Source organism: Ischnura elegans, chromosome 11, assembly GCF_921293095.1.
Source record: "Ischnura elegans chromosome 11, ioIscEleg1.1, whole genome shotgun sequence".
Taxonomy (NCBI): Eukaryota; Metazoa; Arthropoda; class Insecta; order Odonata; family Coenagrionidae; genus Ischnura; species Ischnura elegans.
In genome coordinates, this window is record NC_060256.1 from 62,312,365 (window position 1) to 62,328,458 (window position 16,094).

Genomic DNA, 16,094 nt, shown 5'->3' on the forward strand with positions numbered 1-16,094 from the left:
GACCTGAACCAATACAGATTATATTCCTCCTCATGCATTCGAACAAGCTGTTTGATTACACGGTGCATTTTGGCGTTCATTCACGCGTTCACATTTACACATTAAGTAGTCCGTGTGAAAAGGATATATTCTTTTTTTGTAAAATAAGAGACCAACAAACAAAATTAGTCGAGTAATTCTTGGTATTTCAATTGAAATGATCATCAGTAAACAAATTTTAAGAGATGCAACTTTGACGCCTCTAATTCAGAAAACGGTACCTTTTTATTCAAACCAATTGATGTCATTAGTTACTAATACCGAATTCCATAATGGCGGAATAAAAGTGAACAGCCTGAAATTCTTGTGTTACCATCCATAAATGTTGAAATATTTTACCCTCCAAAGACCTCAGAGGCACAAACGTGCGGCGGTAACCATGGCATCACACTGAGAATGCAACAACGCAGAAGGCGAAGAAGGAGTCGGGGTTGACGCCTCTGCTGCTTTGAGGCATGGTCCCCCTCAACTACGACCACTAGTCAGTGTATACACCAAAGTATTAATCCCCGTTGATCTAAGAACCTTAGGAAGTCGTACGCTCTAAGGGACAATCCTATTAGGGGCCCGAAGTTTGTGGGTTGGTCCTTTAGTCGCATTCAACACTCACGGATCGGGATGGAGTTGGATAGTTTTTCCCAGCGTCGAAGGATACGTGTAGTTTATGCGGTGAGGTGAAAATGTAAAAGGATTTGGAAGGAGGAAAGCCGATAAGAAGAAGAGACTGTATGGAAAAGAATTACTGAAAGCTAAGAAAGAATGAACTGCGAGGTTTTTGAGATAGTTCTTCATTGAAAACCTCTGAGTACGTTGAGGTAACGCGCTTATATATTCTTGTGGGAATCACAATCACATTTGGAGATTTTAACGAGACCACTATCCCCTCTCGTTGAAATCTCGGATAAAGTCATAGGGTACAGCAAATTTCTGTTAGCGCATAGAAAATAGCTCATTAATGAATTGTTATATTTCTTTTTAACTATTTTTTATTAATATTATTTTTTAACTAATTTCAATTATCTTGTCTGATATGAATCAGAAATAGTAACACATTTAGTGAGCACTTTTGTGGCACTGAGCGTCTTTTGTGGTACAGTTTCAAATTATAGCAGTATATAGGATGAAACCATGCGCTGGCTTTCTAATCAATAATTTCAATTTTAATATGAATAACGGAATGATTTGGAATATTCTACTTGTCTGAGCTAAGGATTGAGTAATCGAAATATCTTGATTTTTCCTTCGTGGTGAGAATTAATCATTTTTCAGGAGTGTGGTGAAATTTACATACTACCTTAGGAGTGTAAAAACCTACCACCACCGTAATTTAATTAAACTCGCGGCCAATCGGAGCGCTTGGCACAGTTTCTGTAGGTTAAAAATTGTGCATTTTCGACAGAAATATCATTGGTAATTTTGGATCCTTCTGACATCAGCTATTCAGGGATAAATTTTAGAGACACAATTTTTCCCCAACCTCAATACGCAACATTTTATATGATATCCATAGGCGGATCTAGGGGGGGGGCACGGGGGCACGTGTCCCCCCTACGTACGGTTCCATTTTAATTTTAATTTAATACGGTCCCATTATCATTGCGTTTGTCTTGTATTACGAGGTATCCTTGTGCACCCCAGAACAAAATTCTGGATACAGTCTTGCTTGTGCCCCACCCCCCAGAGAGAAATCCTGGATCCGCCCCTGATAATATCCCATGATAATTTACCGATTCACAAACGATACCTGCTAACCAGTGCGAGTTCATAGTATCATCAGTTAATATCCGGCGAGATCGCGGTGAATAAAAAAGCCAAGTCATGATCGCTCAGCCTGCTCATTCTCCATAAGGGTGCAATCTTCCCTCCAGATGGTTCAAAGGAAGAGGGAGGCAGGTGGGAGGGACAAGGGGACATATTTCGAATTCCGAATACGGATTTTCACGCGATTTGTTAGCCGACTGTCAAACCCTCTTCACTGCATCGAGGACGACCAAGGAAAACTCTCATTCTGTTTTTTTCCTCGCCGTTGTGTGCGGCTCGAACAAAAGCTACCCTCGAGTATTTTGCGCCCTGTGCGGGTGCACAGCGTTTATGTACATAATGCGTGTGTGCACAACCCCAACCTCTTAGTCGAGGAATTTCAGGGAATGGCATCAAAAAATGAGCATTGTGGAGAGCACGAGGAATTTTCCGATCTGGGATGAGGGGAGATATTTTTTTAAGTGAAGTTGAAAAATATTAATCCTAGAGGAAACCTTAACTGACATAAATATATTTGCAATAGGATGAACTTAAGTTTTATAAGCTTAAGACTTATTATCATTATTATTATTTATTAATTTTGTAGCTAAATATTTGGAGTGATGGGGGACATTTTTGGATGCAGTTGAAAAATATTAACCCTAGAGAAAACCTTGGCAGACATAAATAGATTTGGATAATAGGATTAATAGAATAATAGGATGAACTTAAGTGTGTAATTTGCTTGTAATTTGACATTTTTTTATAAATTATATAATTATTTAATAACTTAAGACTTGGGGTGAGGGGAAATATTTGTCAGGTTAAGTTGAAAAATAGTAATCCCAGATGGAAACTTTGACTGACATAAATAGATTTTCAATAGGATGAACTTTGCATCTACAAATGGAAGATTTTAGCTAAAGACAATGACCAAATGAACCATATAAAAAGCAATTAGTGTATCATAGCTGTTGGCTTAATTGCGGGTAAGTTAATGGAGCAACATTTTTATACCTCCTATTCACGGAAAGGTATTTATCCGCTTACGCACCTTCGAAAATTATTACATCGAACAGGCATTAAAGATGCGTATCATCTCATTACGTCTTCGGCTACTGTTTTAATTCTGCAAATCTTCAAACCTTTAATGTTTGCAGATTTAATTATTATGTTCTTCACTATTTCCTTCATCTTGAGTTAACGGTTATGATAATATAAGAATTCCATTTTTACTCTAATCATGTTTGCGAAAGTATTGAAACATGATATGTATCACACGGGAAGTCCCACTAGTAGTAGCAAATATTTTTCGAATTGTAATTACTTCTTCACATTCACAATAACTTTATTTCAAATATATACCTGATGGCTGTCGTTTAGCTGTACCTACTATTGATCTAACTATATCAATTACCGAAAAAATAACTAGTAACGAGGTCTTGTCTGGAAAAACTTAACTCGATCTTCTGCCAGCATTGCGGAAATATACCCAGATTCGCAATTTTCAGGAGATAATCCGATTCTTCCTTTTTATCGCCAACATACCAATCCAGACGCGAATGAAAAGGGGAATAAAAAGGAAGGAACAAAAGAGTTAAGACCCCGCCACTGCTCGATTTGAATAATTCCATCCCAAATCACGCCGTAAGTGAGAAATCAGCAAATTTATTCCGCCGTTCGGAGCGCGAAGACAATTAAAATTTGGCGCGCGAAAGGGAAAATGAACCTCTTTACCACTTGTTCAACACCTGAGAAACGTGTGGATAATTTCGAAGCAAAAAAATCATCCCTAATAGGTGACTTAAATGCGGGGAATCAGGCGTCTTGGAGAGGATACATAACCAATAGCAGTGCAAACGAAAGCTCTCCCATCACCTGGTCGCGTGTTTTGTATTTTATTGCAGCGTTCCTCCTTCTCGAAGCTTTTAGAAGTCGACGATAACGAGTTTCGGCGAAAGAGGAGTAGCGAAGGAGAAGGAATCGAAAGAAAAAAAAACTTTATGCGAGCACTGCTCTCGCAATCAGATAATAATCCCTGGCTTTCATAAACCTCTTGGTGACGGTTGAAATGATGTGATACCGTACCGCGAGGCGGCAGGTTTAATGCTTGATAATTCTCATGAATGTCAATTTTCCATCCAGCGTCGTTTTGGGAGTTCCATCCCCGAAGCAATTACTATTCCCGCCTCGGAATGAGTTGACTTCGACGTTACGTCGCTGGGTGCCTAAAACGCGAAGCGTGAAAAATGAAAGGTGCAAATCATTAACTCTCAGGGGCTATTGTAGCCGGTATATATTAAACTTCGGCCAACTTCCATGAAAATAGTTGACATTTTTCAAAAGCCAGGCTATGTATTTAACCATGTTGCCGTATAATCAAGTACACTCCAAGCATTAATGATTAAAGTTTATGTACTTTCCGTGAATTTTTCTGAAGACTTCTAGCGGGCTTGTATGTCTTAATAGTCTTACATTTTGGCATGAGATATTATTCACGAGATTCCTCTAAATCGTTGAGATGTCGAGGAAAATGAACTTTGGGCACAATGGAATTAAGCATGAAGAAATCGAATATTACTATCAAGTAAATACTATTCCTGCTTCTGGATGAGTTGACTTCGGTGGCACGTTGCTTAGTGCCCGAAACGCGAACCGCGGAGCGTGAAAAATGAAAGGTGCACATGATAAACTCACAGGGGCTATTGTAAAGAGTACATCAAACTACTGTCCACTACCATGATAATAGTTGAAGATTTTCAAAAGCTGAATTATAAAATAAACGCTAAGCGGTAATGATCATGGTTTATGCGTTTTCCGTGAATTGTTTCCTAGGGCTTTCTATAGCACTGAAGGGGCTTGGATTTCTTAATTGCCGTATATATTTTGGCGTGAGATATTATTCACTTAACTCCTCTCGTTGATGTATTGAGGACAATGGCATTTTGGAGCAATGGAAATTAGTATTAAGAATTAAAATATTGCTACCGTGTACAAGAAATTCAAAGTTAAAAAATTTTCTTGCACCAAAAACTCCCCAGAATATTAGTAATATACATAATGAATAAAGTGGACAACGATGACCACAAGTAAAATTATACGAGATCACTTTTCCAACCCTGAATAACACCTGATTTCCGCCATTTCTTCCACAAAGCGATCCTTACTGAGGTATGAATCGAATTCGTAGGTCTTTGAAAACAGGGCACCATGAAATATTTCAAATACAGTATCCCTTAAGGCCGTTTTACAAGGGTCAAGTATTTGCACAGTCTGACGGGTGTACGAAGGTGCAGTCGAAATTGCACCGTGTAAAGCGGTGAATGCTAGAGAACATGCGAGAATGCGTGGACATGAGGTACCAAAATAACCCCTCTTCTAATTTCGTTCATGCATTCGCGCAATTCGACGCCATTTTAGAAATTAATGCAGTTCTAACCTGCGCAATTCCGTGCCCCGTGTAAAACGGCCTTAACAACTTTCAGATGCAAGTCGTCTAAAATAGGCTACTTTATGAAATCAATAATAGAAACCTAATCAAATTCGAGGATTCTGAAATTATAATTTATTATTTTTCCTGATAGGCATACGTGTTGAATTTATCCAGAGTCTGGTTAATGTTTCGAAGGATCTAAGGTTTTCCCGGCGAATAGACTGGAGGAAGAGTTATCGGGTTTCCAGCCGGGTCCAAGGGTTTTTCTGCACCGACGTTTCGAAGGCTAAGTCTGCCATCGTCTTCAGAGTGAATGATTCACCCTGAAGACGATGGCATACTTAGCCTTCGAAACGTCGCACAGTGGGCTAGAATCGAAAAAAGCTGGCCAAAACCTCAAAATCGATTTTTTTGAGCTAGGAAGTTGAAACTTCGCATACACATTCTCAAATAAATTGTGCATAACTACCCAGATTATTTTGGTCCTGTGTTTTCACTTTAACAATATATGTGAGGTCAAAGTTGAGCAAATTTAGCGAAAAACGACCACCCTCGATTTTTTCTGAAAATTGCCGACTTTATCCTCGTGCAGTGGTTTTATAAATAGTTTTATCGACAAAACGGTTATACCATCCTAATTGACACTTCTTATTCTTTCATTTGAAGGGTTTTTAAAGATTTTGTTTCATCAATAACCATAGATACATAACAAAATGGCGGAGCCTGTTTTCAACCCATTTTTTCACATAAACGTAGAAAAAAAGTAGACATTGTCACCGGCTTACACTAAGTAACTTATATCATGTCGTTCTTTGAAGCTTCTATATTGTGAATCTAAAGTCAAACCTTGCACCAATTTGCAACCCCGAATTTTAAATAGTTTTTTCGAACGCACGGACGACTCCGGTTCTGGCCGGTGGCGGCGGAGAGTACGGCGACGCGGCAAGCGGGGTGATGCAATATGGTCTCATTCACTTTTATGTGTGGATAACAGATATATTAGTGACAGAAAATAATCACCAGAAAATAAAATTTATAAATATTGCTACGAATGACTCTCATTATGCAATCGCTGGGCACTGCAAGAGGTGCACTGAAAGGTTTCCTTCTTTGAGTGCATTCCATGGAAAATGGACTTAAATCGCGTGCTTAAAGTGTGGAAACGGACTCTTTTACTAACTAATAAACGTTTTAACAATAACAGATAATATATTCCTTAAACGTGATTGAAAATGGCTCAATACAGTACTTGATTTTGCCGAATTTTTCCAAATCAAGTACTGTCTTGGTGCTTGAAGAGTTCATTATTCTTATCCAGTAAGGTTATTTAATTTATATTCTTGATTTAAAGCAATTAATAACTATTCCTTATGCAGCACAATTTACATATTGCTCTAGTTTAGTCAGTGCAGATGGACGTCAATTCATTTTTTCAGGGTTGTATCGAGAGAACGACTAGGAGGAAAACGAATGCAAAAGGAAGATACAGTGACCATCCTCGGAGGCAAGAACTCTTGCCAAGTGGATAAAATGCAACCCCGAGTATTATGTTATGTCAGATTAAGAGGCCCTCTCACTAATTAATTGTGTCCATGCAGCTCACAAAATTTCGGTGCAAGGGTCTTCGAAAATCTGAAATGCCAGGGATATAATATTAACCCAAGCGATGAGAGAGTGACGCGAGTATATGACTTCATTTACCCGAGTGAAATTATTGTAGCAGAGGTTATATAAGAAGTTTCCAAAAATGGTTCTGCATCTTACTGCGACTCGAATCTTAACGTACATTTCCACAGATCCAAGTTTCGCGTCGCATATAAAGTGCACTTAAATTTGCAAACACGGCTTTGGCAGCAGTTAGGACATGCGCAATATAATCACACGTGGGAACGAGGGCCTATGTCTCATGAATTATTGCTCGTGAGCACCTTTGTGCCTTCTTGTTTAGGTAAAAAATGCTGTTCCTTAGGCCAAGCATGAAACAGGCACGAGTATTCAAAAGTCATCACAATTATTCTAGATTTCCTCTCCAAATAATTTAATTTTCTCTCTCTCACACTGACGCTTTAAATACAATTATGGTATGCCACCAACCGTACATAAGGTCTTCATTCAAGGAGCTGACATTGCAAAAGAGTCCATTCTTAATTGCGACAACTGACAGGGGAAGCGATATAGGCACGGTATAAGGACGTGAGAAAGTTCCGTGAACGGTTGACTAGAAAAATGACACGAGTGGCCACAAATAGGGATTTATTCCGAAGACAACTCCTAATGTCATAACTGATAATGACAAAAATTACGCCGATTAAACTGGAAGAAACACACAGCTTGCCGAAAAATGTAATGGATCTGTTTTTGAAAAAGGAAAACAATGCTTTAGCTCAGACAGTGAAAGTGATAAAAACTCGTCAGATATTGAATGAAAAACAGTAACCTTTTATTGCTGACAGTGATAATTGCAGTATGTTAGTTGGGAAAAGTGTAAATTGTGTTGCTTTTGTTTAAGTTATGTTTGTATGGTAAAATATTTCTGAAAGATAACCATTTTGTCAACAGCGCAGTTTAATAAGAATAATGACGTTGATATATAGGTAAGAGATTTAAATCAATACTTTAAATTGAGCATAAGGCATACATTAAAATGAACTGTATTTCTTAGAAAGAATACATTATTTGATGTGAGCAATATGCCTTCCGAAACTTTTAAAGCTAGCAGGAGTTCAGACCAAAAACAAGTTCGAAGGGCTCGGCACTACAACAATACTATAAAACGACCGTTGTCAGAAGGCCTATAAATATGTATGGCAGGTTAGGAATTGGAGGCTATGGGTCATCGAGGGCTCTTGCCTAGATATAGAGCTTGTTTGTTAATAAATGAGTCCGTTTCCCCACTTTAAGCACGCGATTTAAGTCCATTTTCCATGGAATGCACTCAAAGAAGGAAACCTTTCAGTGCACCTCTTGCAGTGCCCAGCGATTGCATAATGAGAGTCATTCGTAGCAATATTTATAAATTTTATTTTCTGGTGATTATTTTCTGTCACTAATATATCTGTTATCCACACATAAAAGTGAATGAGACCATATTGCATCACCCCGCTTGCCGCGTCGCCGTACTCTCCGCCGCCACCGGCCAGAACCGGAGTCGTCCGTGCGTTCGAAAAAACTATTTAAAATTCGGGGTTGCAAATTGGTGCAAGGTATGACTTTAGATTCACAATATAGAAGCTTCAAAGAACGACATGATATAAGTTACTTAGTGTAAGCCGGTGACAATGTCTACTTTTTTTCTACGTTTATGTGAAAAAATGGGTTGAAAACAGGCTCCGCCATTTTGTTATGTATCTATGGTTATTGATGAAACAAAATCTTTAAAAACCCTTCAAATGAAAGAATAAGAAGTGTCAATTAGGATGGTATAACCGTTTTGTCGATAAAACTATTTATAAAACCACTGCACGAGGATAAAGTCGGCAATTTTCAGAAAAAATCGAGGGTGGTCGTTTTTCGCTAAATTTGCTCAACTTTGACCTCACATATATTGTTAAAGTGAAAACACAGGACCAAAATAATCTGGGTAGTTATGCACAATTTATTTGAGAATGTGTATGCGAAGTTTCAACTTCCTAGCTCAAAAAAATCGATTTTGAGGTTTTGGCCAGCTTTTTTCGATTCTAGCCCACTGTGCGTCGGTGCAAAAAAAACCTTGTACCCGGCTGGAAACCCGAGAACTCTTCCTCCTGGTTAATGTTTCGTTTGTATTTATGACTCAGTGCATTCAATTAATTCACCTACCAACGTAAAACTTAATTTTTTGGTCCCAAAAGGAGATTACCCCAAGTGGTGAATAAACTATTTGCATATTCAAGGGCGCACAACAAGGATGCCATGAAAAACATGGTGACATGAAATGAAAAAAGACTCTTCCTCACACGCTTGCGATAAAAGATTGATAGAATTTCTAAAAAGAAGGAGAGAAAGAGCAAGTATACTCATCCATAGCCGCCCAATTTTACATTTCGAGATCTCGCGGACTCCACGGCAACTGAGCCCAACCCCGTCAACGACGGGGGGCGCGACACTCGAACCACCCTCTCCCTCTCACCCTTCCCACGCTTATTACCGCTCCACCATGCCTCAGAGACCACCTCCTCCGCAGCCTTCCATTCAGACTCCTTGCCTTCAACGATCTATTCACCCAGTCAATCTGCACCTCGCAAAAGGGATGATCCTTAACGCGCACGAGAACCTGAAGAAGAAGAGGAAGAAGTAAAATAAAACTTCCTTCGAGACGCTTTGATCTTCCTCGCGAAGAAATTCTGCGGGTAAAAAAACGCTCGAGGAAAAATATTTTGCTTTATACTCCGACTTGGAGGTGGATTAAGGGTCCCTCGCAATTGAGTAAGCAGTGTTAAGACGAGTTAAATTTAATTGGAAGAGTTCTCGCATGATAAAGATTGAAAGTCCTCTCAGGAAAAAGATGACAAACACTTTCAGGTGGCAGGCATTAAAAGGATAATAATATGATGATTATAATAGGAGAGAAAATGGTCTGGCATCTTCGTGATACTATCATATTAGTTGTACTTAAGGTTTTATTCCGTTTATTTTTCCTAATTGCACGATAAAAAATTAGTAGCCATCATTAGCTGTAAAATTTAGTAGAAGTGAACCACTTCTTTAAATTTATAAGTAATCTTAAGAAAATGGGTTGGTTCAATGAAAGAATCCTTGTATAAATGAAAACTGACTGCAATACTAACTAAAGACATTTTTCCTCTTCTCAAGGCTTTATATTTAAGCAACATTTACTTATGTACAAACATGATGGGGAAAAATGAGTTGAAAATTCAAAACTCCTCTAACAAATAAACCATTCACGATCAATTTACTAAAGCATCATTTAAAGACTAGCACCTAATACGTATGCAGTACCTAGGAAATCTATATTATTGTTAAACTTATATCGAATAACTTGCTGCGTGAGTGGACTAAATTGATATGCGAAAAATATATTTTTTACTACATGCCACACGACCGTGGGAATCAGCTCCGATTTATGTTAGCAACCAAAAATTAAATCTTCAGTTATTACCTCTTTGAAGGGGAAATCATTGAGCATTATCTCAATGCATGTTTTCTACAAGTGAATGCCGTGAAAATTGCACAAATTCTACATGATTTTACTTTATTTTCAGGGCACTATATTTCTCGTGACTAATATCATCCGTTCTGTGTTTCCACAGGTGAAAATCTGGTTCCAGAACCATCGCTATAAATGCAAGAGACAAGCGAAAGAGAAGGCGATGGCAGAGCAGAACGCACAGAACCAGGTGAGCTGGGTGTTGAGGTAATTTAATTAGATTTTTAAGCCTCTCACGCTCTTTTACGCTTTCCAAACGCTTCGTTTTGAAAAGCTCGCCACATGTACAGCACTTCATGAAGCTCACAAGAACATGATAACTGACAGTTACTGAATAATTTTCAATTTCCTATCAGATTGCATTATACACTTATTTACAGCACAAGCCAAGATATCCATTTTTTAGGTATGAAAGTAACTGAATGATGGAATTTGTTATCATGCGTTTTTTTAATCGTTGAATCGTTTGCATCAAATAGAACATTGACTCATAGATTTAGATAGGTTTACCTACGTGTTATTCAAATACAAATTTGAAAGAGATTGCGCATAATATTTTTCCTTCGTTAATTACTCAATGATTAGCCACGATATTTTAAAATTTTTGTGGGAAGGAAAATAAAGTCTACAAATAAATATTGACATTTTACCTCCAATGATAATTTACATTCAATGCTAATTTTATGTAAATTTCCTCGCAGTCATTTTAAACGTGAAATTGGAACATATTTTTATCATTGGAAAAATATAAGAAAATTTCCCTGCAGAGGTTTCTTTTCCGAGGTTACTTTAGAGGCCTTTCGAGGTTTCACAGGTTCTTTCGTATTTCCTAAAAGAGAAAATACCTTGTTGAGCAATTTCAAAAGATATTTAGAGATCATGATAAGATACATACGAATTCATCCCTATCAAGAAAGATTCCTAAAAAAGGAAAACAGCTTGCGAAATATGAGCTTCTATGAAAATTGTATGGGCTTACGCAATTCCCTGGCATGCGCACATGTAATGTACCCTCTGCACCTCCGCATGATAATCATATCCCAATTATGTAGAAAATACCTCCACAATTTCCTCATATCAAATTTTAGACATGCACTTATCTTAATGGTATTCGCTAAACACATATCTGGACTCCAGGTATGATAAAATGCACTATTTGTGACTAATTTCTGCAATTTAAGTCCTTTGTGTGATAAAAAAATGGCATTGCAGAAAACAATTGCTAATAATTTTCAAAATAAGAACGCTTTCTGCCTACCATATCTATTTTTAGTATTTAACCTAAAGGATACTTGATCTTGAAACATTAATGCAGAAAATAATGACACAATCCCCAGCAAATAAAACTAAATGACGTAAAATGGGGGACCCAAATACTTTCGATACACACCATTCAGATTCATCCCTAAAAATGAGGCAACGAACCAAGCAAATAAGAATCCCTGAATGTAGATAGAATGGCTAAAAGGAACGATATGAATCATGCTTCGTATAAACATCGACCGAAAAGCTATGACTGTTTGAACTGGAAATCATTAATTCCCTCGCATTTACTAAATCCGTCTGCTCCACACAAAGGCGTATTTAGAAATGAAAATTTTTGTCTTTCCTCATATAACTTTTATGAAGGTATCCGAGAAAGAAAATCTTTTCTTCAAAGTAAGCACTACCTATCTATCGGGGGAGAACATAATTCCCTCCAACAAACACGTTCTCATCCAATTGGAGAACTGGAATGAACGAGAAAACGCATCGATGACAGAGAGAGGGAAGAAAAGGAACAAAATTATGTGAATGCAATATCAACCTCCTCCCCAGCCTCTTTTTTATACGGCCCGAAAAAGCGCAAACTGCTGGGAAAAAAAAATTTCGCGAGCTCAGCAGATTCTCTTCCCTCTGGCGTTGTCGCGCGGAATTACTGGAACGCCGATCGGACGTTGAAAGAGGAGAAGGATGAGGAAAAGAAAATGAAACGAAAGGAATCAAGTCTCGTAATCCCTTATTCGACGAAATCCCTCTTTGTCCCCAACTCCGCCGATAACTGTCCCCTTTTCCCTCATCCGCATTGTCCCAGTTCACTCCCACTCACACAAACAAAAACATCGGCGCTAGAGGGGAAAGTCGAATGAAGATCACAGTCCAGGGGGTCCAGATTTTGCTGCACCAGTTTGGCAAGGTTCTATCTGACTTTTTGGTTGAGGGCAATACCATAAGTACGTATCTATGGTAGGCGAAAATCAGCGGAGTTTGTCAATGAAACGGGACGGTACTATTCCACCATGTTAACTTTCGCGCGACGCGTTTCATCCACTGAATAATTATAAAGGCAAATTAATAAAACTTCCGCGGTGCATATTCGTCAATATTAATGGCAACCCGCTTCAAGACCCGCGTAAAAATAATTTTAAAAATAATTTGCAAATTCCCCCTTAGATTAAGGAGTAAGTTTGGATTATAAAGGACATATAGTAGATTATGAGTCAATGGTTGATGTACAATAATAAACTTGGTGGAAATTTTTCCATATTGAATCGTGACATCATGAAGTATGATCTAAATGAAATTCTTACTTTCCTTTGCATATTGGAGGAAAGCGAAGAAACTTTTGGGACTATCTTTCCATGAGTGATAAATTATTTCGTATTGCAAAACGTTCGATTGAATTTCTATAAGAATCGAGGACAGTATTTACCTAGGTCTCCATCCGTCCATGACTAGTAAACAGATAGTTCTGAGCGTTGAATTAATACCTAATTTCCAGAAGATAGTCTAGTTATATCTATACTATTTATTTCTTCCATTCGGCATACCAATGTGCCAAAGCATAAGAGTGCAATAGCATCGATGAAGACTGAGATATTCTCTTACGCTATTCCCTTTCCTTACATCCACCACCATTCTCCCCAAAAAGAGTATCTAAAATATATTTTTTAACCACCCTCTAACTTATCCCCTGCTATATCTTCTGTCTTCCTCCTCGTTGCTCACGCATAATCCATCTCAAAACCCATCATTCACTTGCGGAAATTTAAAATCTCCCGTAAAAAAAAATAAAAAAATCTTATACAAACTCCCCTACCGTGGAATAAGGCATCAGGGTTCTCCCCTCATCCTGAAAGAATTATGAATTTTGATATCCTTCCACAAACACTTCCTGCTCCCCAAATCGCTACCCGAGGCCTATTCAACCCCCGTCTTGGATTTTTCGTATCTTCGCTGTAGCCTAAAAATCCTGCCTTCAAGCATTCCTCAGAACCAACCCCTCCTGAGAAAAAATGCCCCTAAGGAATGCCATTGAGAGGGAGTGGATAAATAAATTTAGAGAAAAATAATTACATTAAGCCACTGAAATCTGAAAATATGATTTGAAAAAAAATCTGAAAAGAATACCTTATGTATATTTTTTCATTCTCTCGTTCACAGGACTTTCAATGAGATTCCTCTAGATGAAAGTCTTAGCTGGTTAAGAAAATTGGATAAACGGTATTTTCATTCCATGAGAATTCACACTGTGCCATTTGTGAATTTTTAAATTACTGATTTAGTAGAATTAATTATTTTCAATAATTGCATGCAGCTGATTCATTCACTCTTCACTACAGACGTACGTACGAATTGATATAAATACAGTGATTATACTTACACAGCTATGTAAATTTACAACCATCTATAAATGAAATATTTGACCACATAATTCTATATTACTACTGAAATAAATTTAGGAGCGTGGTGAACTGGTCAAGAAGCATCAGCAATACATTATGTCATAGCATCTGTCCAGGGTTCATGCCAATGGCAACGTAAATCCTTCACAGCCGTTAAAACTCGAAGTAGGTTTACTTATAATATTGTATTATTAGCAGTTACACCATACTTCTGAGTAAGTTAGTGGCATTACTGGTGACTGGTATTAATATTGATGGTAGATTTACCATTCAAATGTGCAAGAAACCCAAAATATATCTTTATTAATAAGTCTTCAGCACGTATTCTTCCGGTAGATATTTTGCTGTAGGCTTCCCAAGGGAATATTACCGTGTGCTAGCGAGTACCTCGACTGCTTTCAGAAGATCGATTACAGAAAGGAATGATGCAACGCGATTGGAAAAAAATCGCACCGTCCTGTACCGTTGAAGTCGCAATATACTTCATTGACTGTGATCATTTTCCTACCTCATAATTCCACTCCGCGATAGAAGATGCGACAGAACAGGAAAAGTGAAGGAATAAAAAATGAGACGTAAATTCCGGTTCATCACCAAAAAAAGAGACGAGACGAAGAACCACTGCACATGGATGTAACGACGTATCCGCTGTGAACACATTCTGAACCAAATCCAGAACATCAGTCGAGAGGAAATTCATTTGCTACCTCCCTCTGTGCTCCTCCAATGAAAACTTATGAACATGGGGGATGGAAAGAACAGAAGACGATCGCATCGCGTCGCTCCCATGTCTCTTTCGTCTCATCTTCGATTTTAACGAACTATGGCCTCCAAACGCCATTCACCACGTTCCACGCGCCTTTCCCGAAACAAAATCAACCGCAAGATCGAATAGAACGCTCCTCGTTTGCGGGAAGAAATAAATGAAGAACGAGTTCCGCCAAACGATGTGACTGCGCTGAGATAGGAGCGTGTGTCGCATTTTTTTTTATTTCGATCCCCCAAACCATTTCCTCCTTTCTCGATTTGTATCTCCGGTTTTTCTGATATTTTCGCCGATTAATTATTTTCAAAGTTCGATGTCCCGTTCGTTAATTGCGTCGGAAGAATCCTGGTGTATAAAAGGAACGCGTAGGGATTAAAAACAAAAAAACGAAGGCATGCGATGCGGAAAGAAATGATGGCTGACAAAACCCATGGCTCGGCAGCGCACAGGAGGGAAAATGCTTACATGGCCGATCGTTAGTGATTTCGAACCTTTTTTGAATGAATTATTTTTTATGGACTCACAGAGCGAAGGTTCATTGCGCGTTACAACCTTGGAAATGATAACAAGACACGTGTAGTTCCAAGTTTACAGATTGAGACGAAATTTTCCTTAACACAAATACTAGTATATTTTTTCGAGCATAACAGATGTGTATTCGCGAGTCGTTTTTATACGGCTGCTTTAAATGAATAAACAATTACAAATGCGGTACTCAAAATTTTTATTAACTGTAGATGGCACAGGCTGTGTTATTTTTTATGGTTGCAATACTTACGGCTAAATATTTATATTCTCCATTATTAATGATTTGGAGGAAAGATCAAATATTCGGCTGATTACAGACACCCGTTTCAAAAATAAGATATTGTTCATGATAACTTTTTAACTTCCGTTCTAAAAATCACAATGAAAAATCATGATTTGCTTTAAAATTTGATAAAACCATCACTAATTACATCTTCTGACATAAAACGCTAAGCAGCACTTCATAAATATATTCTCATAAAGCAAAATATGAAACTACAATATAGCTACAAAATGATCTAAGTAATCTTTTGACATAATTACTATCTCGCTACATCACACGAAATTATTTTGGACAATAATATGCATTAATGGATAGTTAAGATTAACTAGGTATGGACAGTGTAAAATTCTATTTAAATTACTCGAATTCCAATATTTATGAAGAAATAAATAACGAAAGTATGGAAAAACATGATAGAATTTTTAACAAAAGCTTTTTAATTTTGGGCCTGACTTTTTAAATCAAATAATTCCGAGCTGAAAAATTAAGGCGTA

The 16,094-nt window shown here is 37.8% G+C and overlaps 1 protein-coding gene across 1 annotated transcript in view; it reads left to right on the plus strand.

Annotated features, from left to right (window-relative positions):
- Window positions 1–16,094, plus strand: part of LOC124167642 (homeobox protein vnd-like) — a 179,040-nt gene that overhangs the window by 153,251 nt on the left and 9,695 nt on the right. The window contains exon 5 of the mRNA XM_046545622.1: window positions 10,462–10,548. Within this exon, the coding sequence (XP_046401578.1) occupies window positions 10,462–10,548 (87 nt within the window). The remainder of the gene's footprint in view (window positions 1–10,461; window positions 10,549–16,094) is intronic.